Source organism: Colletotrichum acutatum (assembly GCF_030867785.1).
Source record: "Colletotrichum acutatum strain CBS 112980 chromosome Unknown BDZ83scaffold_96, whole genome shotgun sequence".
Lineage (NCBI taxonomy): Eukaryota > Fungi > Ascomycota > Sordariomycetes > Glomerellales > Glomerellaceae > Colletotrichum > Colletotrichum acutatum.
This window is the reverse complement of record NW_026849090.1, coordinates 66,473-88,302: the sequence shown is the minus strand read 5'-3', so window position 1 is coordinate 88,302 and position 21,830 is coordinate 66,473. Positions and strand designations below refer to the sequence as shown.

At 49.5% G+C, this 21,830-nt stretch overlaps 9 protein-coding genes across 9 annotated transcripts; 3 read left to right on the top strand and 6 right to left on the bottom strand.

The window, feature by feature from the left end:
- Positions 1 to 29: 29 nt before the first annotated feature.
- Positions 30 to 3,015, bottom strand: BDZ83DRAFT_585306 (uncharacterized protein; the record flags this gene model as incomplete). The annotated part of the gene is made up of 5 exons (XM_060505836.1): positions 30 to 1,468; positions 2,015 to 2,207; positions 2,266 to 2,316; positions 2,377 to 2,613; positions 2,674 to 3,015. Coding segments are annotated over 5 exons (2,262 nt in total), but the record flags the coding sequence as incomplete, so codon positions are not given.
- A 276-nt stretch (positions 3,016 to 3,291) lies between these two features.
- Positions 3,292 to 4,788, top strand: BDZ83DRAFT_632117 (Fructosamine kinase-domain-containing protein). Its single transcript, XM_060508945.1, has 4 exons — positions 3,292 to 3,433; positions 3,507 to 3,625; positions 3,676 to 4,252; positions 4,324 to 4,788. The coding sequence occupies exons 1-4, from the start codon at positions 3,361 to 3,363 to the stop codon at positions 4,587 to 4,589; spliced, it is 1,035 nt and encodes a 344-aa protein (XP_060361486.1). The 5' UTR covers positions 3,292 to 3,360; the 3' UTR covers positions 4,590 to 4,788.
- A 152-nt stretch (positions 4,789 to 4,940) lies between these two features.
- On the top strand, positions 4,941 to 6,155 carry BDZ83DRAFT_632116 (3-ketoacyl-CoA reductase). Its single transcript, XM_060508944.1, has one exon. The coding sequence runs from the start codon at positions 5,008 to 5,010 to the stop codon at positions 5,962 to 5,964; it is 957 nt and encodes a 318-aa protein (XP_060361485.1). The 5' UTR covers positions 4,941 to 5,007; the 3' UTR covers positions 5,965 to 6,155.
- Positions 6,156 to 6,372: 217 nt separating this feature from the next.
- On the bottom strand, positions 6,373 to 7,542 carry BDZ83DRAFT_654794 (putative cellulase; the record flags this gene model as incomplete). Its single annotated transcript, XM_060510750.1, has 1 exon — positions 6,373 to 7,542. One exon carries the CDS (start codon positions 7,540 to 7,542, stop codon positions 6,373 to 6,375), a length of 1,170 nt encoding a protein of 389 aa, XP_060361484.1.
- Positions 7,543 to 10,271: 2,729 nt separating this feature from the next.
- BDZ83DRAFT_462708 (Alpha/Beta hydrolase protein) lies at positions 10,272 to 11,981 on the top strand. The gene has a single exon (XM_060503245.1). It carries the CDS (start codon positions 10,650 to 10,652, stop codon positions 11,721 to 11,723), a length of 1,074 nt encoding a protein of 357 aa, XP_060361483.1. The 5' UTR covers positions 10,272 to 10,649; the 3' UTR covers positions 11,724 to 11,981.
- Positions 11,982 to 12,121: 140 nt separating this feature from the next.
- On the bottom strand, positions 12,122 to 13,443 carry BDZ83DRAFT_743348 (uncharacterized protein). Its single transcript, XM_060513139.1, is given in 5 exon segments — positions 12,122 to 12,475; positions 12,533 to 12,693; positions 12,742 to 12,872; positions 12,882 to 12,885; positions 13,047 to 13,443. Coding segments are annotated over 5 exon segments (600 nt in total). The 5' UTR covers positions 13,265 to 13,443; the 3' UTR covers positions 12,122 to 12,389.
- Positions 13,444 to 13,851: 408 nt separating this feature from the next.
- BDZ83DRAFT_755229 (amino acid transporter) lies at positions 13,852 to 15,083 on the bottom strand (the record flags this gene model as incomplete). Its single annotated transcript, XM_060514582.1, has 4 exons — positions 13,852 to 14,184; positions 14,238 to 14,667; positions 14,720 to 14,875; positions 14,938 to 15,083. The coding sequence occupies 4 exons, from the start codon at positions 15,081 to 15,083 to the stop codon at positions 13,852 to 13,854; spliced, it is 1,065 nt and encodes a 354-aa protein (XP_060361481.1).
- Positions 15,084 to 17,007: 1,924 nt separating this feature from the next.
- On the bottom strand, positions 17,008 to 19,203 carry BDZ83DRAFT_585275 (peptidase family M1-domain-containing protein; the record flags this gene model as incomplete). The annotated part of the gene is made up of 7 exons (XM_060505833.1): positions 17,008 to 17,131; positions 17,184 to 17,674; positions 17,730 to 18,221; positions 18,281 to 18,398; positions 18,455 to 18,683; positions 18,735 to 18,819; positions 18,886 to 19,203. The coding sequence occupies 7 exons, from the start codon at positions 19,201 to 19,203 to the stop codon at positions 17,008 to 17,010; spliced, it is 1,857 nt and encodes a 618-aa protein (XP_060361480.1).
- Positions 19,128 to 21,779, bottom strand: BDZ83DRAFT_632108 (peptidase family M20/M25/M40). The gene is made up of 7 exons (XM_060508943.1): positions 21,338 to 21,779; positions 21,250 to 21,281; positions 21,113 to 21,180; positions 20,262 to 21,046; positions 19,878 to 20,201; positions 19,708 to 19,824; positions 19,128 to 19,646 (listed from the first exon to the last, which is right to left on the bottom strand). The coding sequence occupies exons 1-7, from the start codon at positions 21,400 to 21,402 to the stop codon at positions 19,568 to 19,570; spliced, it is 1,470 nt and encodes a 489-aa protein (XP_060361479.1). The 5' UTR covers positions 21,403 to 21,779; the 3' UTR covers positions 19,128 to 19,567.
- Between the last annotated feature and the right edge of the window lie 51 nt (positions 21,780 to 21,830).

The following is a 21,830-nucleotide window of genomic DNA, read 5'->3' as shown; positions in this document are numbered from 1 at the left end:
CATCTGGCCACGCGGCCCAGGTATGTCTTAAGTCTCTGGGCAGTGAGCTGCAAAGTCCACAGGTTCCCAGCTGTAGCTGTTCGTTGAATCCAGGTTAGGACGTTGGTAGTGAAAAACTTTGCTAGGAGGAGAAGCGAAGACCCAGCGGCCGAGGAGGCTTGAATGAGATGGTAAGGGAAGCTGAGTGCAGCATATTCTGATAGTGGGGAAAGGGAAGTCATCCTGGCCGCTGCGACTCCTCGATGCGTTCTTGGTGGCGCAAAATTCGAACTGCACAGCAGGCCGAGACATGTTTCAGTAATTTCTGAATGTGCTATCCCAGTATTGATCCAGAAGCCCTCGTCTCTTTGTTGGCTTAAGAAGGCTGATGTCGTTAGATGTGCGACGCGAATGTATGACTGACCGTCCACGACAACGAGGTGTCCCGTCATGCTCTCCAGCTCCCTTCCATTGGCTGCTAAAGTCTTCCCAATATCCAGCTTCACAGCCTCGGCTAGCTCGTTGATGTGAAGCGACTTTGGTGAACAAATCACCCACTTCAACACACATTCGGCCAGCTCGGCGCTAGGCGATTGGGATATCAAATCGAGTGTGCGGGAATAAAGCTCGTCCATCTGCGGCGGAATTTGTCGCAAAACATCTTGCTTGTCTTCTAAACTGTATGACTTCTCCAGACGGGCTATTGTGAGGGACGTCCATAAAAAATTGCCGTCCGCTTTTGTAAGAACATCGGCAACAAGAGTCTGTATGCCATCGTATTGATCGGCATCATATGTCTGAAGAAACATGGCTTCAACAAACACTTCGATGTCTCTAAGCGAACCCTCTTCGCCCGTGGTTATCTCCGAAAAATCCGTGCGTTCCAGTGTTAGATACCGCCTAACTTGCCCACCAGGTCTGCTGGTAACCAAGACTCTGATGGGTAACGTTTGTTCCATGTTGGACAGCATGGAAATCAAGCCAGGTAGGTCTTCGGAGGAGCATTCGTCAATCGCGTCTATAACCCAGAATTGAGGCCTGTCGAATTTTGCTTTGAAAATGCATTCGTTGAACAGAATTGCCCAGAGGAAATAGTGATCCTCAAACTTGATGGTTCTGTTGTCCTCGGCCATAGAAGCTAGAGTTTGGCGCACCTCAAAATTAGAGTCGGCCATTTGAAAAGCTAAGGATCTCATCAAAATGGCTAGAGTGGAGGAAGAATTTTCCTCGTGCCTGAAGAAGTAAAAGCTGCAGTCGAGGTTGCGAGATTGGAGATGTCGGATTACATGGCCGGCAGCGATAGTCTTCCCGGTCCCGGGGCGGCCATTGAGCCACAAAAGCCTAGACTTCAGATCTCTGGAAGGCTCTGACAACGGCTCTTTGTCGCCCCAATGACCGATTGGCCCATCAATCCATTTCTGGAATCTATCACTATCTGTCAACCACGTACAGGATCCGAGGTGCTGCTTCTCGTTTATAGCAAGAAGAACTGCGTCCGGCCGTTGATCGATACGCAGAAATGCAGCAATTTTTCTCATTTTGGATTTATGTTCCTGTTGGCTTTGTACTAAAGCTGAAGGAGTAAATATTGATTAGTTTGTCAGACACAGTAATTCGTGGCTCCAAGGATCGGCTCACTGACAGTCCCGATCTCTTCGACTATGGTATGAAAGGCTCGTTGTAGAGTCAAATAGTTCGGATTGCTTGGCGAATCGAATTTACACATTTGTCGATGATCGGCCTCAAGATACTGAACATGTTCTCTTGGTAACCCTGAGGAAGCCACAAGCTATTGTCAGAAAATGAACAAGGATGACGAATATGCGTAGCTGGACGTGAAAGCATTGCCTACCAAGGACGGCAGATTCCTTTTCGACAACAAAGGACGATGTGGGGCCGAAACTCATTGGCAAGCTCTCAAAGAAAGACCAGAGGTTAATGTTGTGGCAAATATGTCTGAACTCGTCGTTGATTTGCTGTGTTGAAGTATGTGAGATATTTGCTTTCGGGCACGTTGATGAGCCGATGCTTTGACTTACATCTAGTGTTCCACTGCCGGGAATCAAATCATCTAGAAACGCCTTTGAGCCGTACCCAGCCGACTGACGGAGCAATCTCGCGACACTTGCAGAATCAGCTCCGCGATGAGGTGTGCCTAAGAATAACATAGTATGGATTCTCTTCCCAATAGTTTCGTAATTCGGATCACGCGTGGCTATGAGGTACGCCTGGAGGATATCAGTACGTTGTTACCAGTTCGGGATATGGAGTTCCTCTCGGACATACCTTTTTGGCCACCAAGCCACCCATGCTATGAGATATGAACACAATCGGTGTCTAAGGTAGGCTAGTATTAGCCATGAGCGGTAGATAAATGTATGCAGGAGGCTGACTGACATCGCCATTCTTGCGAAGGCAAGGGGAGTTGTGAAGATCGGCAAGCAGCGCTTGTCCAAAGTCATGAACTGTTAACCGGCTGTCCTTCCGTGTTGTCCAGTCCGAGTTGTACCCAAAGCTATGAATGCGGACGTGTTTGAAGCCAGCCTCATTCGGCAGCCAGTCTTTAGGCCAAAACATGCCAATCTCGGCTGAATGACTCCATGTTTTCCTCGATCCTCCACCCAGACCGTGAATCTGAACCAGCGAATATCAGTTCTGCCCCATGGAGTCGTTCGATCTTTCTCGAAAACCTACGAACACAAAGTCGATTGCTGTCTCTGAGGGCTCATGAAGCAAGTTCAGACCGAGGGCTCCCTTGATATCAGCGGCAGAAAGTGATTGAATATTGCATGAGCTGTCGGATCTCGACGACCGGGAGAGACGCGTGCTAAGCTTCCGTAGCCGATGTTGTAGCGGGCCGAAGGATGGCGCACGAACTCGAGATTCATCACTTCCGAGATTGGGAGAGAGTGACGGCGGCTCAGCAGTGATACCAGCCAGCTGGTTCGACGAGAAAATCAGCTTCGAGCTACCGATGTCAAGCGGGGGATGGAAGACGGAAGCCAAGATACGAGCACGGCAATTTAGGGCGCACATACAGACGACGAAAGGCTTTTGTCAATCGACATGGCGCCAGTACCGACCATCAAGACTGCACGTAGAACCAGGATGCCGGAAAATTTAGCGATTAACGAGAGAAACAGAGAGTCGCGTCTCATGTTAGACTTCAAGATACAGCAATTGCGAGGATACCGGCGACTGGATAGTGTCTCTCTTGCCCCCACGTGATTGGGCTCGGGGGAGACACACGCGTAAGGAGCCGGGCGGCTACAGGATGGCGAGGATTGGACCTCTCTCTGGCCACTCCTTTCGTCAGCCACTACCCCGCGTTAGACCCCGAGCCGAACCTAACTAACAAGCGCTTCAACACCTTCACCAAGCATGGAGAGCGGATACCTAGACCAGGCAGAGCATGCAGGCGGAGACTGTGAGCTTGATGTCGCTGTTTTTGCTAGTATGTAACTTCTTTTCAACCTCGATAGGTCCGGGTTAGAAGTCAGTGTGCTCACGCCTTGATATCATAACAGAGCTTCCAACAGGCTGTAGTGTTCTCAAAGTGGCACCATCAGGCCATAGTCTTTGGGTGGCCACGGTTCAGATTGTGGTTCAGCTGGAAGATGGAACGATAAAAAAGTATTTCAAGAAGGTGATTAAGGGACTCCCATTTGGACCAAAGTAGTTCTCACTCTCGCTCAGGGTGCGCGTGGTGCAATTGGAATGGACATGATGAGAGGCACATTCGAAGCTGAACAGGCTCTATATACCTTTTCTCCAGGCCAGGTCCCGAAGCCTATCGGTTGGGGAACATACACAATCGATCCCGGAACGCACTTCTATCTCAGCCAGTTCGTGGAGATGAGAGAAGACCTCCCCAGCGCTCAGGATTGGGCGGCTTCTGTGCGGGAGCTCCATGTCAACAGCATGGGGAAGTGCTTAACCAGAAAATTCGGCTTCCATGTCAATACTTATCTTGCCAATGTTCCAGTCAACAACTCATGGAACTCTTCCTGGGAATCATTCTGGAGACAGCAGATGAAGGGCCTGTTCGACCAGGACGATCGCGTTTATGGCATGGACAATGAGTTGACAGCGCTCAAAATGATATTTCTCTACGAAGTGATCCCGAGATACCTTAGTCCACTCGAAAGAGAAGGGCGATCTGTCATCCCCTGCCTCATTCACTCTGATCTATGGCCTGGAAATATCAAGCCGAAGAAATCCTCAAGTGGGTTATGCATGTTTGACGCCTGCGCATACTGGGGACACAACGAGGGTCAGTAATAAGATTTCTCGAGGCTACAGAGATCCTATGGTTTCATTGGTTAACTCTGAGGGATTTTCTAGCCGATCTGGGCATCTGCCTAAACCCAAGATACAAGCTTGGTCAACCGTGTATCCACGAATACCTCAAGCGAATACCTGCAGCCGAACCCACAGCTGATTTTGACGGTAGAATCGCTGTGTACGCAATGAAGTACCACGCGCTGCTGTCAATCATGTATTGCTTTAAAGACAAAAGTTTCAGACAGACGCTGAAGAATGAGCTCAAAGAGATCATCGGTAAGGCAGCACAATCGATGCCAGAAGGAGAAGGCGATGCGTCTGCGTAAATGCCGGCCTAACTGGGCATGTCGTTTTGAACTAGGTAGTGAACCACCAAGCATTTCCTACACAATATATCAGCTGGGCCGGTATCTTGAACCACTCAGTGGCGGGGATAAGGCCGAGATGTTCGGATGAAAGGCAATCTCTCCATTTTCAAGTTGACCGCCGTTTCTCTTAACTTGGTTCCGAATACGCTGTGTTAACATAAGATGAGGTGCACGATGACAGTCAATGCTCAGGCCGGGCACGGTCTTGTCTCCACGCCGCTAGTATAGCGGAGACACTTTAGCGAGTGACTAGGCGATGGCCCTCCTGGAACTTTCCGCTGAAAGATTTCTTCTCATCCTTGTTTGAAACGGTTCCTTCTTTCAACTCCATCACATCTACTCGCCCTACGGCTCTTCAAGCTCAACAGCCACCGTCATGTTGGGACAGGCTCTCAAGGCTATTGGCCTCATCTGGATTATCTATTCTGCCTACAGATTCTACGACGCCATTGCCATATGGATTCTTCCTTCTGTGTCACTGAAAAAATATCAGAGGAAGGGCTCATATGAGTCCTGGGCACTCGTTACTGGTGCCTCCGCAGGCATCGGACTGGGATGCGCGCAAGAACTCGCGCTGCAAGGCTTCAATATTGTCTTACTGGGCAACAACGAAGACGAGCTGGAGGACGCCCGCGCTCTCATCGAATCGGAGTGTCTCCGTCGACACAAGGACGAGATCGCCGTCCGCATCCTCAAGGTCGATGCCATCACCAGCACACCCGAAAAGGTGCAAACTGCTGTCGACAACATGGATGACTTGAAGATCACTGTATTGGTCAACAACGTTGGAGGTGTGCCCGCTCGACCGCCGGCGATCTGGCCTCTGCACGACTACACTGCCGAAGAGGTGGACAACACCATCAACCTGAACGCACGATTCATGGCTCAGTTGACCCGGCTTATGCTCCCAGTCCTCGCCAAGAACGGTCCTTCTTTGATGCTCAACGTCAGCTCCGGCGGCAGAATGGGGACGCCTGGCGTGGCTGTGTACTCTGGAACCAAGGGCTTCGTTTCTTCTTTCAGCAACGCTATTGCGAGAGAGATGAGAGCCGAAAAGAAGAAGGTCGATGTGCTTTGCCTCGTGGTTGGCGACGTGAAGACGCAGTCGAATGCTCTTGCCATGGCACCGGGTTCGCCAGACGGCAGGGAGTTCGCCAAGGCTGCCTTAAAGAGAGCAGGCAGAGCAGCTCAAAGGGGCATGCTGGAAATGACGCCTTGGTTCAAGCATGCAATCCAATTGACACTCTTTGATTACACGCCTGAGTGGATGCGGGCGAATTCCATGTCCGAGCTGTTCAAGAAGAAGATTGAGGCTTTTAAGAAGGGGAAATGAAGCTTTTTTCAGCCTGTGTCGCTATTGATTGGTTGGACGGCTGTGGTTAAGCAGCTGAATACGAAGCATCATACTGAGAACGAAGGGATAAGTGGCGTGGGTATAGTAAACAGCTTTTAATTGCCTAGAAAATGATTAAACCGAAGTTCTCAACCTGTAGGCTGCCCTCAGCGTGCATGTTAGATCAGTGGAAGTGGGCTAGTGATCATATCTTGAATTCGATTCTGGCTAATATTCAAGGGTTCGCTAGGAACTTCGGAAGTCGAAGAGACAGGTATGACCCTTTTCCGTTATACGAGTGCCAAGCACAATCGACAGCACTCTATGGATGTGTGAATCAAATTCGAAAGGATTTACCATGCTGCCTTGCGTGTTGTGATATGATCATTGGCTCGTAATTCCTCGAAACTAGGGGCAAAATCCCTCAGAAGACGCTGGGTTGATGATGCCCAAATCAATGAAAGTCTCATAATTCCAGTAATCGCTCTGAGTTCCTTGACCACTGACTGGGTCGGTCCCCGAAAATTTGGCGGTCCAATACGAGCTTCCTTGGGTATACTTGAACCAAGCATTAAGCCCATTGTTCAGATTCTTGGCCCGGCTGGCAAAAGTGTTGTTGCTGAGAGCCTGAATTGACCACTCGCCGACGAAGACGGGAAATTTCCCATCGCTGATAGACCCCTTGGCATCTTCGCAGATGAAAGTAGGTAGGTTTTCAGATGTGGTAGGTCTGCCGGCGAAGTAGTAGTGATGGGAATCGAAAACTAGGTTTGCGTCAGAAGGGAAGTACGGCGACCAGAACGTCTCGGGACGGAAGCTGCCTTGCAGCATGACTGGAATCTTCGGGTTGACTGATGCGACTCGGGAGAGGACGCCGTTGATGAACTTCGCAACCCAAGCAGCACCATTAATGCTAAGTGCATCCGGCGTACCAAACTTGGAGAAGTCACGGTTGTCCACTGGCTCGTTCAGGGGGGTAATGGTGTATGACTGAGGAAACCCGGAGGTTTGGACGTATTGAACGACGGCATCTATGGTGCGGTATGAATATTCCAGGGCAGTTTCATTGTTGAACCACCCGTAGTTGCCGTCCTTCTCTCCAATACCCAGCCCGTTGAGTCCACCTGGTAAGGAGTGAACGTCGACGATGACGTGCATGTTGTACTTCGTGATGGCATACGTCGCAATGTTCTTCAAGAACTGAACTTGATTGCCTGTGTATAGCTGAGAGCCAGGAACCTTGATCCAAGCAGCGTAGTGTGTCGGGATGCGGAGGATGGTGACACCAGCTTTGGCGAGCTTGTCGATGTCTGCGGGCTGGAAGTAGGTTGCATAGCGTCGTTCAAGAACTGGGCCACATTGTGAACCAAGACGAACGCAAAAGCCCCACTCGTCGGTGGTATTGCCGCCGTATTGACCCCAGAATCCAGCGTCTAGGACGGCTTCTTGAACTAGCCATCCACCGAGGTTGACTCCGTTGGCCTTGAAGGTCTTCCAATCAACGTAACTCTGAGTTGGACCAGCGAATGCGCTGACAAGAAAGAGACCTAGGAAGCCTAGGATATTGCAGGTCTTCATCTCGGTGATGATGTCTGGAAAGTGACAAAATTGTGATCAGAGAGGCAGTTTGACTTGGTAAGAAGACGCAGTAGAATTGTTCTGAGGGCTAATTTTTCGAACACTAGTCTTTGGGGCTCAGATGGGGATTAAATAGTGGAAGATAGTGAAGTCTAAGACATCTAAACCCATGGTCATTGGATCAAGTCCCCCGCAAGGAAATAGAAGACGACTGGCATAGACATCCGTAAACCTCTTAGCTCCGTCAGTCTTTAACCCGAGATCTGAAATGACTTCGGTCTTGTAACTTCGTATTACTGGACAATGAGGAGATTCCTCCCCCTCCAAGTGAGGTCTTGAATCACAGCTTACGGTTCTCAATATGCTTACTCTGACCCAGATGCCACACGTGTAAGTGTGCGGGGCCCCGCACGTGGAGAGAGGGCGCATTGGGGGTTACTACCCTCCGCGTTTTTCATGGATTATACGTAGAAGAGGAGATTGGGGTTACACCACCAGGAAAGATCTACACAAGCCAGGGTCATTCCCCCTCTCTTCCGCGGAAAGATGACAACACGATTATGCTTCTCTAGACGACTCGCACACGCCTAGATACTGCGACTTCTGCTTCATGTTAGGCCCTAAATCTACGAGGTGAGCGCAGGAAAGACATATTCACGGAGGCCAAACAACAACCTGTTCAGTCCCAATGTCTTGACGCTTTCGATGTCCGTAGCTTTTTGGAACCTTTCTTTAACATGCACTGAACATGCCACGAACACGTAGCACGTCGCAGGTATGAATCTTGGATTATGGAAGATACATTGCAGAGGTTCCATCGCCCTTCTCATTCGCCAAATGTCCACACAAGGCTGCCAATATTCAACTTGGTAGCGCAAGCCTGGCCAGCGTCCCGGTGGGGGAGTATCCGGTGGGCGCCATCCACTTTCCGTCGTATGGGTTCCACCGGGCGTCTCCATTAGTAGACCTGTAATGCCCCTCGGCAATTACGTTGGTCCTCCAAGATTCGCTTCAGGACGGCTTATGAGGACTTCTCGGGACAATGTCAGAGCGAATGAGACATTGAGAAATGGAAACTCGTCTAGGCGTCCATCGGCGCTTACTCGATTTCAGAGACTGCGTGTTTCAGACTTATGCTAGCTAATATTATAGCCAGAAATTCTGAGGATCTTGGGGTTTCTGCAAAACTAGATTCCGCGTATAGGTCTTTTGTGACTCACGGGAAATGATGCCTGGCAAACTTAGCTTTTGGATGCTGGTGCCAGCTTTGAAATACGTGATCGGCCCATCGTTTCAAACATGTCAAGTCGCGGAGGTCATGGTGATTGTGGATTGCACCCTGACCAACTACGTCCTAATGGTCATTGCTGGATCTATCGTTGTGTCTAAGTGAGTCATTGTTAGTTTAGTGGATCAAGTTGAATGTTTACTATTCAAACTTTGCTTATGTGGCGAGGAGATGCGCAGACGTCTTGTTATCAGATTCATATTTTTCAACCCGATAGCGAAACCCAAGCTTCCAGAATACACATATTAAGTGTGGATGACTTATCAAATTATAAGTAATTCTAATCTACTCCAGAGGCGGGCATGGTTGCTGCCGCACACGAGCCCGTGACAATACCGAGTCAGAGTTTCAACTATCATTTAGACTTCTTTGCAATGGTAGACAGTGTGCACTCTAAGGAGCGACCAGCCTAGAGAAGAACCGATAAATCCGATGGTTTTTTTTTTTTTTTTTTTGCGAGAGTAACCTCAGAAGCCTAGCAAGCTACCTTGGAACGGGTGGTTTACTCTCGGTTCGGCAGTGTTGCATTCGGGGCAAACCCACCAAATTCTATCATCAGTCAGTTCTTGGCACGTGGTGAACATGTATTTCAAGCTGTCGGGCGACGTATGGATAGTCTCTCAATGCCCAGGACAGTTGGGTTTAATGTGACATTGTTGGCAAGTGAGGTCAATGTTAGGCGGCGCTTACGAAGCGGTGTCGTGGTAGCAGAAGGTACTTATGTTAGAAATGTCCACTGCGTGCTGGCAGAATGGCAACTCTGCCGAGTGTAAGTTGCCGCCAATCTGGTCGAATGGTACATGTACGGTGAGTCAGAAAAACGATTTCGCGGAACCACCCCTTCCTGCAAAATCCAATGTTTTTTTGATGAAGGTTTGCTGACATCGCCTCAGCAAAACTGTAGCCGCGTTGCTTTTAGTTGGATTTGCGACGAAATAGATGACGAGGAGCTATCACTAAGTCTCAATTGCCTGCCCAGGAAAGAGCCCGACTGATAGAGGAAATCTGATGGTAAGGTGGGACTCGGCACACTGTCTCGATCCGATCTACAACTTGCTGTACCTCTGCGTACAAGTATTTGGTTTAGCTTGGTAAGGAAGCTGGCTTGAAAACATCACAGCATTGCACTGGCAATAGCACCCCACTTCAACGCAAGCCAGTGGGCATGCAACGATCGTGGTTGCTGGTTTCTTCCCCAACTAACTTTCCGGCTAATTGATAGTACGTTGTGCACCATTTTGCCCAATCTTTTAGTACGCCTCATTGATTTCTTAGAGGCGCAGTCCAAAACACACCATATTGCCCACATTGGAAATTTGTTCTGCCTACGCTTTTGACCCCCGACGCCGGGTTGACTGAAAAGAAAAGTGCCTACACGACAGAGTGATGGGCATTGCGGGGATGCAAGGGTGGGTAACACAAGCTAACATGCGTATGCGCCAATGCTGGTATTAATAATCCAGCCGAAACTTGACCCGCGGTCTATGAGGACTCCGACCACTCAGCAACGTCCAGATCGGCCGGTCGACCTTTCGGTCGAAGCGGGAACAAAGTATATCCACTTTCGCTGTCTACAGGTGGTTGCATATGCAGCGACGTTTTACTCAGCTCACCTCATCTTACTCTTTGTGGACGTGATCTACACATCCCTCGTTCTGTCAGGCCCACGGAGAGGCATGCATGTAGTTGCGGAGTTTTAGGTTTGGTCACACTCTAGCCTTTGTGATGACTACCTTACATATGAGATGAAGTATAAGAACCAGGCTCCCGAAGCCGTCTGCTGAAACACGTTCCAATACAGTTCATCTCAAACTTCACAATGTCTACCTTCGAGGAATACGACGTTGGCTACGCTGACAACAAGACTATTCACTACCTCGCTGCTGGTCCAGTTAATGGACCACTCCTTATATTCGTCCATGGCTGGCCGGCAATTGCACTTGCATGGAAACCCCAGCTTGAGGCGTTCAGCGCTCTAGGTTTCCGGGCCATCGCGCCGGACATGCCCGGATACGGCAAATCGACAGCTCGCAAAGTCATCGAGGATTACTCCCAGCAGAGTATTCTCGAAGGACTGCTAGCACTCCTTGCACACACTGGCCGGAAGGAGGCCGTCTGGATCGGCCATGACTGGGGTTCTCCGTGCGTCTCGACTGTTGCAGCACAGCATCCCGAAGTTGTTAAGGCCCTGGTGAACGTCTGTGTTCCGTATCGCACACTCGACTTGGGACTCAACAAGATCCTGGCCCTCGTCGACCGCCAAATCTATCCCGAAGACCAATATCCCTACGGGCAGTGGGATTACATGCGCCATTACGAGGAAGATTTTGAGAAGGCTATCGCCTGGTACGAGAAGGATATTGAGGGAATTAACAAGGCTTTATGGCAACCGGGCAAGCCAATTTATCCCCCTAAGCCCACATTTACTTCCACTGTCAGAAAGGACGGAGGATGGTTCGGCGGAATCCCACAACCTCCAACCGCAGATCAGATCCCAGCCCCCCTCCTCGAAGGTGAGGTCTTTGATGAGTTCACCAAGGCGATGAAGAAGACAGGATACTGGCCGGGATCAGCTTACTACATGAACCATGGGCGCAACCACCAGTTCAACTCAAAGGCACCAAATGATGGCAAGTTCGAGAAGCCTGCCTTGCTTATCCATGCAGCATTCGACTACGTGTGCGAGACCAAGACCACTCGGCTGGCCGAGCCAATGCGCCAGGCTTGTAGCAACCTCACTGAAGTTACAATTCAAGCTGGACATTGGGCAAACATGGAGAAGCCGGCTGAGACCAGCGCAGCTCTTTCGAGGTTCATCATTGAGGAAGTTCCGGATTACTGGCCTGGGTTCTGGGAAAGCGGGTACGCGAGGCGCCAAAAGTCAGTACTTTGAGTGCGTTGCAACCCAGCTACTTTGAGGCCATGAATTCCTATCATTAAGTTACGTGTATTCGATCAAGTTTGAAAATAGCAAGTACACTCAAATCGCTACAACATGACACTATGTCGATTTCTCATTCGGCTAAAGCGATCGTGGCAATTGTTGAAATAAGAGTGCCGAGCTGTAAAAATATATCGTCAGTAATCAGAATAAGTCATAAAAAAGAGAATAGCAAGAATCTGAGGTTGCAAACTGCGGCCAAGTCTTATGGGACTCTAAAGCCAAACCGTGCTTTTACAAGATTTGCGTGCACACGTAAAGCGTGGTCTTCATTCAGGATCTGGGTATTGTCCTGAGAATTCAGTGTCAAATGTTTATCGCTAGGGGTGACTACATATCACGCAAAGATGGTAAAATGACATTCTGAACACGCTTGGCCATCTCAATGTTGTTCCATTGTGACCTAAGTTGCATCTGATCCACGGTGAGATTGAGCAGCGAGAGGATTTGAGTGGACCGCCAAGACTTTCAAGCTTTTGGCATCTTCTCTCCCTAGGGGTGTGAGAGCATGAATTTTGACGAATCACCCGACTGTTTCTGCCTTGCCTTGACCAATTCCAAAAATGCTTCTTCCGGGCCAACTGAGCCAACCAGAACGTGTTCAGTACCCGAAACAAGTTACTTGTATGTCTCATTGGTAAACGCATCAACGGGCATTCCCATCGATCGACCTTTCTCCTCGCCCATGTAATCATGCAATTCGGCTGGTGGTGTTGTCAGTATTGTCCTGGATAGCTTAAATAGCACTTTTGATGACTGACTTTGCACTAAGGGAGGCCAGATCTCCACGATCTTAGTGCTAGACCCTTGTAGTTGTAGCCTCAGAGAGTAAACAAAGGCATGAAGAGCTGCCTTGGAGGCAGAGTATGCTGGTAAAGTCACTGCCGGAATCAGAGAAAGGTGGGTGCCGGTAATGATCAAACTTGTTAGGGTTGCTTTGCCTTAAAGTCTCGGAAGGAATTTGACCGACATGTCGACAACGCTCAAGAAGTTGACGTTTATCTCCTCCCGAAAGGCATCAAGATCAACACTGCTAGGTTCCGACAACTTGATCTGACTTTGGATTCCTGAGTTGATGAACACACAGTCCAGATCGGGAAACTAATCAACAACCCTGTTCAACTGTTAGTATAGTAAGTCGCTAATGCTTGCCGTATGGAGGCATCAAGTCCGCAAGGCCTTTCTACGCTTCGGGTCAAGTACCCCATTCCGTGGTGGGGGAGGGGGAGGGGGCGGGGGGCTTGTGGGCAGCAATTTTCTGCACTTGGGACTGACCTCTTCACAAAATCATTGAGACCTGCCCTATCTGTAACGTCAAACCGGACAGAGGCTGCCTTGCTTGAGCCGTGATTCTTGACAAATGCATCTAGTCGTTCCTGGCGCCGACCGACAGCGATGACTTTGATGCCGTTTTCGACAAGCTTATCCGCCATTGCTGCTCCAATGCCCGATGTGGCACCTACTAGAAGTACTTGCTTATATGGGAATGACATTTTAGGCAGAGAGTTGAGTTGCTGATTCGAATAGTGAAAACCGTTGAGACGTGGCAAGGTGTCCACTGGGTGAAGTGTAGCTGAATCGCGATCCTTAACAAGTCCTGATGCCTCGTAATGCCAAGCTTTATACTTTGGGATTCAACCTCGCGCCGATGCCTATTGAAACATTGAGATAGATGTTCCCGAATCGCGAGACAGCTTACTCCCGGAGCTAAGGCCAGTGTTTGTGGCTTCGATCGCTGGAGGTTAAACTGTTGGCGGCAGGCGGATTCTTTCATCGGGATTACAGAAATGCATTGCGCCTAAAGCCGAGCGATCAACCTTGTTCTGTCGTTTGGTATGTCCGAGACACGCATCAACACCAATGCTGCTTGTCGTGACCTGGGCTCACAACGAGAAGAACTACGTCAAAGGGGACCGCAAACTGCCGATCGTGCCGAATTTATATGGCTTTCATCTGCTGGCAGCTGGGTTATTTGAAATTTATGTCTATTATCTTGAAAAATCTATGTTTACGGGGGTATATCTGCACCCGCAAAATCGGGGACAAACCGTCTCGCGTCATCATAGTGCAAGCATTCGTTTTATTTCTCGGCAATAATGTACTCCGTGCAAAGGAGCTCGGATCTCAGATCCATCACATCAGCGATAGTCTTGTTGGGGATGATCTCAGCCATCCACAAAACGTGGTTCAGAGTGGTGTCGTTGCCTGCATCACCGTCGTAGTCGAGGTAGGCTGCAGAAGGCGTGAGCCAGCGGTTCTGCTCCATGATGAAGGTAGGAGGGATGAGCTGGCCGCTCATATCAGTGAGGCGCGAAGAGAGGTTCGCGAGTTGCCAGTCCCACCAGAGGCGATCCAAGTTGGCATGGTGCAGGAAGAAGATCGGGTCACCGGGGCTGGCGTTCTGGTTCTCCATCTATTACAGGCGTTAGAAATACAGCCGAAGATTAGAATTACAAGGCCACTTACGGTGCCGCCAGTAGCAAGGTGGCCACAAGAGTGAGGAGAGTCAACGTAGCAGAAGTTGGCCTCGTTGTAGGTCTTCTTCACGTAGCACTCGTCGACGTAGGACTGGTTCGCGAAAGTGAACGCAGTCTGGTTGAACTCGCGAGAGAGGCAGTACTCGTCATAGTAGTCGATACCGTAGACTTGGTCCATGCGAAGGGTCGTGTTGGCGAAAGGGCCATCAATCACGCAGTTGGTGCCTTGGGTGGTGTTGACACCGTTGGTTCCAAAGCTGAACTCGTCAGAGCCCCAAACAGAGGCCTTCTCGACGGTTCCAAAAACCTCAAGATCGCGTTGCTCGTCCCAGTAAGGCAGAGCACCAGTGTACCCGCACTCCTCTTGGATAAGGATTTCATGGAGACGAAGGAAGAGGCGATGCCAAGGAAGGAAGGCTCTGGAGGTGGAATTAGAAACATATATCGAGATAGGCTTTTCAGGAAGCTTACCCAACCCCGTGAATGAAGTTCGACTGTTCGACGTGACAGCTTTGAAGCTCATCCCATCGTGTCTTCGCACCCTTGATGCCCGTCTTGGCGGGTGATTCGAACAAGCATTTGACGGCCTGAAGGTAGTTGGATTTCTCCTGGTTCTCCAAAGTGTGCCTATTTTTTTGTCTTAGTATCTCCATGATAGAAGCTTTTGAAATGTTTAGGTGGTGACTGACCATGCCTTTCTCTGGTTCATAGAACTGCAGGTAGAATTAGAGAACGTTCCGTTGTGACCGTTGTGACCATGGGCGGCGGGAAAGACGGGCGACGCGCTAGCGATGGCAACGGCCGAGGCCAGGCTGAAAAGAGTGGACGACTTCATGTCGATCAGTGAGAGACAGGCAGTTCTAGAAAAGATCTGCAGAAGATTCGACAAGCAATGTGGTGAAGAGCAAAGCCTATTGTTCTCATGCTTTGCAGAAAAGGGAGACAGGTTTCACTTATACTGACAGCACGACCTTGCCAAGACCTCGGGATATCCCTAGATTTGTCCTAAGTTAGGAGCCTAAGGACCCGGAGTGGAAATTTTCGATTTCAAGATTCTTCGAGCTCCGAAGAACAAATATCCACCAGCTACGCAAAAAGTTGCGACGGCCCTACAAATGAAGCCGCGCATGCGGTTTGGGGATCCGCTGACCCCATCGTAAACTTGGCGATGCTTGAGATAAAGATTTGCCCCCCAGCGTCTATTCGTCTCGAGTTGCCCATTCAGTGGATGCCGGACAGGGGTGTCAATGATGCAGCGTTCATCCAAAGGTAAAATCTTAGCATGGAAGTCGACCGAGGCCCGATTTGCCTACCCGTAATCTATGTCTTGTGGGCCATGATGGATACTCAAAAACCTACTGCTTCCCTGACAGCATCCCACCTGGCATCCCACATACCGAGGGTCTGGATCCGTGGATAGAGTGGATGGCTTATTGGACGAATGAAAGCTTCAAGCACAAGACAAGCACATGCCGACTTGCGAATTGGGACGAACATGCACAGCCGTCGCAAGGATAAAAAGGGTTATCGGGTCCGGAATCCCACCATCGGCTTGGGGCAGGTCCGAGACTCCAACCCAGCCGGCGACGGCGACAGCGGTCTTACCAGACCCCCACGTGGCGTAGCTGACGACCAAAACAAAATGGAATCAGTTCCAATGACGATCAAGGACGGAAAAAGCAAGTTCATAGCAAGGGAAACGGCAGTCTGATCCGTGTTGGCAACGGTGTCTATCGGAGGCCGAGTCAGTGCTTGACTCGTTGTCGACAGAAGTAAGAAACAACCAAAGATATCCAACACCGGAGATTTCTTTTCGAAACAAAACTCCGGTCCATGCACGATTCGCCCTTCAATTGAGAAATTCCGAAGGCAGCTCAGGAACTCATGAAGTCCCCAAGATGGCCTTGTGCCAAGGACCACACGTATCAGTAGTCGCGCCGTTGAGAATAAATTGACAATTCTTCCGGAAAATCAGAACGGTTCATTATCGGAAAGTACCTACACGTGTTCTCAGACTTCACATGCATTATGCTATCTTGGTCTTCGAGCCGCAAGTGACGTTGTCTTCACTGGGCTTTTGTTACAAATTTTACAACGCCATGGAATGTGGTAGGGCCAGGTCATCATCACAGCAGTGACATAAACTGGGAACATAGTGGAGAGTGTCGTCATATAAGAGCGAAGGTGCAACTAACTCAACAGCGGCTGCAACCGAATGAAACTATTCCAATAATGCCACGTTCTCAACGTTTACTGACAAAATAGAAACTTCTATGATCAACAGTTCAGTGGGGGCAAACGCCGCCGACCGAAAGTTAGCGAACCTTATCCAAATTTAGGGGCGGACCGTGCTGTTGCACCTCAACTCAGCCGGCAAAGTCTTCCAAAATTGCCAAAAATAGGAAAGTGAAAGGCATCACTTGCTTCATCTTTCGACAATTTAATTGGTCTTTCTTTCTTGCTCATTGTGCGATTCAAACTCAAAAGGATGGATCGCATGTCTATCTTGACTTCATAATGCCTAGGTTGAGGAGGACCCGTGCCGACGCCAGTCTGGCGGCTTCGCCCCCAGTGCTACTCTAATCAAGATTTCACGACATCAACAAACTAGCACATTCGATTTATCTAGTCATATCACCGAGACTCTGATTTGAAAAGTCAGTGCAAGTCTATATAATTCTACTTATGTGCCGTGAAGGTGTCCCCCAATGCCAGATCTTGGTGAGTTATTGTCTAGTCCAGGACAGTAATCAGTTGTCCTAAGGTCTTTCTTCGTCAAGCAGATTTCTGATCAGTCTGAGACAAGTGGGATGGTAAAAGTCTTCATACTTCTTGAACAGCTCCAACGCCAACTCTTCGTCAACTGACAACAAGTCCTTGAATCTGTGACTTGTCAGTACTGGTCTTAACCTGCGCTCTGGTTGAGGCAACTTACAACGGCCTCACAAACTTCATTCGGCCTGTCTGTCCCAGAACATCTTCGGTCTGCTTCAAAACGCTGCGATCGCGCGCTCGGAGCGCGACACGAAGGTATCGCGTAACAATTTCAAGATTGCCAGACTTTCCCACGTCATACAACTTGTCAAGAAGCTTGCAGTAGTGAGGCAGAATTGATCGCGGACTTTCAATGAGTAGATCAAGAAAGACTAAAACTTGTCCCGCTGTCCAACCTTCGACATCGCTACTAGACGGCCTGAACACAGACTGGTCCGAGAGGCTGCCCCATTGATCTGCCAATTCGACAGCCTTCTTGTAAAGCACAGAGCTAAAATCTGGCTTTGGGGGCGCGCCTGGTTTGTGAAACCAAGAATTCCAATCGACGCGGCTCAGGGCAGAGGTAGCAGTAACGTCGGGCGAGAAGAACTTGAGAACACAATCCTTGAATTGTGTTGAGTCAACCGCGGCACCGTAAAATGTTCCGAAATACTTGATTGATGAAGTGTTAGTTTTCAGAGCATAGGCAGCAAAACGGTAAACTTACATGTGGGACAAACTTGAGCCACTTCTCTCGCCCGACTGTCTTTTCAAGGTAGCACAAGAAAGTGTAACCTTTCTCATACGAGATTTTGGACATGATATCGTCCGGCCTCTTGCCTTTGAACTCAAGCACCAGGCTAGTGAAGACGCTGTCGTCGCCGCCATACATCTCAATAGATTGGATAAGGTCCTGCCAGCCAACGATGGCTTGAAGCTCGACCTCATCGTCCCCTCTGAGTTCGCGCACGATGTTCCTCTCAGTCCAGACAGTCCAGCCCTCATTCAGCCAAAAGTGCTCCCATGACGCGTTGGTAACAAGATTACCACTGTAGCTGTGCGCAAACTCGTGCGCGACCACAGAGATATTCTCTCGGTCTCCCGAGACAACAGTGGCGCTGTAAAAGTTGAAGATGGGGTTTTCCATGCCGCCTAGATGGAATGATCTTGGCAACACGACCAGATTGTAAAGTGGCCACGGATACTCGAAGATGAGATTCTACCACGCCGCAAGTCATGTCAGCTGAAGACTTTTACTACTCTGGCTCAGCTACTTACCTCTGCAGACTTGATTATTGCCTGTAAGTCCGGCTGAAACTCCTTTTTGCAAGCTTCCAAGTCACCAGGGGCGCAGTAAACATAGCTTTTCGGTCCAATTTTCTCTCCAGCCAAATTTCTTCCAAGAGCTGTGTAAGTCATGGTATATGTGAGGACTTTTCTCGAAGGACTTACCCGCTTGCTACGGCGAAGAGGTAGTTCGAGATTGGAATCTCCATCTTGAATCTGTAGGTCTTTTGTTCGGTCGTGTCCGTGATTGGTGGGAAGATCAACTCAGACTCAGGAACACCACTCGCTACGACAGGAAGTATTGAATGAATCGTTATGTCGAAAGTGCTTCTGATGGAGGGTGTGTCCTGGCATGGGAAAATGGAGCGGGCATGAACCGGTTCGCACTGGGAGACTATCGAGCATCAGCTGAGACCGACAAGTCGCAATGCAGCCCAACACTCACACATGAAGGGGTATTGTTTATCATCTGTCTGCGAGGGGCTGAACCACTGAAGGCCAGTGGTGTTCTCGGTAGTTTCGAAGTCGACCTTGCCAGCGACTAAATTAGCCAACTCCATCATTGATGATACAGCAGGGTCGACAATTCAACGTACTGTGAGCTCAATCGTTTCCCCTTCTCCATAACGTCGTCCAAGTTCAATGCATAATGAACTGCCATTCTCTCCATCGTCGGGCTTCAATGTCCACACAGCCTTTCCCCCTTGATAGCTTACTCCTTTGATGGCGACATGACTTGTGTCTAGAACAATTTCGGCGAGACCATGAACTCGTGCTTTACCAGTGATTGCAGTTCGACCAATCAAGATCTTACGGTCAAAGTCAATCGTCAAGTCAAGGGCCGTATGCTGGGTCGAAAAGTCTTGAAAATTTGAGCTAGTGTTGACATCTGTGACAACGTTGGTTAGACACATTGTGCAACTGCGAGCGGACGTCGTCCAGGCTTGGGAAGACAAACTTCGCTGCTATTTGTCAGAAAGAGAGAGTGGTAGTAAGGTCTATTTTGATGATTCTTGCAAGCGAATGATGCTAAGTAAGGTACAAATTGGTAGACGTGATTCGGGTGCGTAACTCAATCGTGCCCCGCATTCTTACGTGCCCCTCACCTGTCGTTCAATATTGCCTATTACGGCAATCCGGTGCACCCCGCGGCTAGCTGCAACGCCTACTCGTAGAGACACGATGGCAGGAATTGGCTCGTTCAACTTTACCGTTTGAGGCCATTGTGTACGTAAGTCTAGTTTCAGAATACAGCTCATCGTTATCTCTAGAAGTCATTTACAAATTTTGCTTGCTTTGACGCCAGAAGTTCGTGACCTCTTTCAGATAAGCTCCGTAGAGCTTGATGGCGTTGATGCTGTTGAAAATAGGGTTAGCCCCAATGGAACTCCAGATCTTGGTGCTGCGTATCGACTTACTAGTTGCTCTTGTCCAGCTTCTCGTTAGTGGAATGTTGTCCATCGGTAGGCCTACCTACAGGCATGAGGAGCACGTTCTTTTTCAGGGTCTTCTTGAAATCCAAGGCGATGGGAATGCTGGGCGACGTTAGTGCTAGTCTATCACGCTGGGATTCGACGTAAAGGCTAACCTTCCACCTTCACAGGTCAAAGCAGGGTCAACGCCCCACACGTTCCGTGTTGCCTGAATCGCGGCTTGGTAATTCCAGTGGCTCGCCTCCTCGTAGAACCAATCATTTGGATGACACTCAATTTCGAGGTCGTTCTTGCTTCCTAGGCTCTCGAAACGGTCCTTGATGTGTTTTCGCACCCGCTGGTCAATGTCTTCCCACTTCATGAAGGGCACAGTACGGATGCTGAACTTTCCAACGAGCTTGGCAGGTATTGATGTGACAGCTCCGGCCCCAGGCAGGGCATTCTCTATCCTATGCAGACTGAGAGATGGCTTCTTCCAGCTACGGGGCAGAGATTGAGATTAGCTTGCTGACCTGAGGATGGAATGCGGGTGAACGTACCGAGCGACCAGAGCGTCAGCCTGATTGTCATGGAGGCTTCTGCCCCCTGTGCCACCGTACAAAGAGTCTTCCGAAATGTTCAGCTTTTGGTAGCTTTCATACTCTTCCTTTGTGACAGCTTGGACATTGTCGTAGATTCCGGGTACCAGAATCTGGCCATTCGAATCCACCAAAGAAGACATGATGTTGACCATGTCTGTCATTGGCTCCGAGATCTGACCACCGAACCCACCACTATGGGCATCCACTTTGGCACCGGTGATGGTGACAAGGTAGAAGATGATGCCTCTGAGTCCTTGAGGGACGCTAATCTGCTCGTCGCTCACCCAAACCACATCCGTGATGCAGACCACGTCGACGTCCTTGAAGTACTTGTCTGCTTCATCCTCCAGTCCCTGCCGAAGGCCAAACGACGCGGTCTCTTCCATGCCTTCAAAGCAGAAGACCAAGTTGGCCGGTACGTCTACGTTAACCTTCTGGAAAGCTTCTATCATGTTGATCCAGCCAATAAGAGGACCCTTGTCGTCTGAGGTGCCTCTGCCGCAGATCTTGCTGTCTTCTTCAACCGTCATCACGAATGGCTCGTGCTTCCATCCGTCCTCGATAGACGCAGGCTGAACATCGTAATGGCTGTATACAAGCACTGTTGGCTTTTCGGGGTCGCTGCCATAGCGTCCCAATACCAAAGGAGGAAGGTCAAGGTCTGTGCCCTCCTGCTTGCCCAGGTCTTTGAGTGTCACATCAACACCAACGGCCTTGAGCTTGGTTGCAACCCATTCGCTCATCTGCTTCCACATTAGATGCTGTTATATCTATGACTTGATGGCATATGGCTTATTCGTCTAGCTCACCGCAAACACATCCTTCCTGCTTTCTGCATAAGCAGAGATTGAGGGAATCTTGATGGCATCTCCGAGTCCTGTGCGAAGTCAAAGTCAACTATGGCCATCTCAGTCAAAGCCCAAAAAAAAAACCTGTTTGAACGTACTATCGATGAAAACACTCTCAAGCTCATCAACCCTGTCTTTCAGATTAGCGAGGCGAAGGTGCAAGGGTGTCTCTCATGTTCCACGCACTTTGCATAGAAGCTAGCTAATGCTTCATTGGTATCATTCACCGGGCGTGCCGGGGCGGGAACCATCGTGGCGATAGAGGCGACGTTCTTAGTCAGCAAAGAACGGGCTTTTCGACTACAATCAAGCTTCGTTTAGCACTATCGCCAGCTGCAATAATTGACTCTGGGCGCTAATTTTGGTGTTGAAAGAGGGGAAGTTGGGCTTTCCGAGTCGAGTCTAGTCGCACCGAGACCCACGTCAAGCGAGATCGGATTACGAGTGATGCAGCGTGGGGACCGATACAAAAGTCCACTTCAAAATACTACCGAAAAGGGGAATTGGGAACGAGGGGAGCTGACTTACACCAGATTAGACATTTTCATGAGAAAGGACACGACAAGGTAGGGAAGAATACGACGAGATCTTGCAGTCTTATGCAATAAGTCCCATGCAAAGAATCGTTTTTCCACCAGATGAACTTTCCTTTCTTCCTTGATGTTACTATTCATTTAGG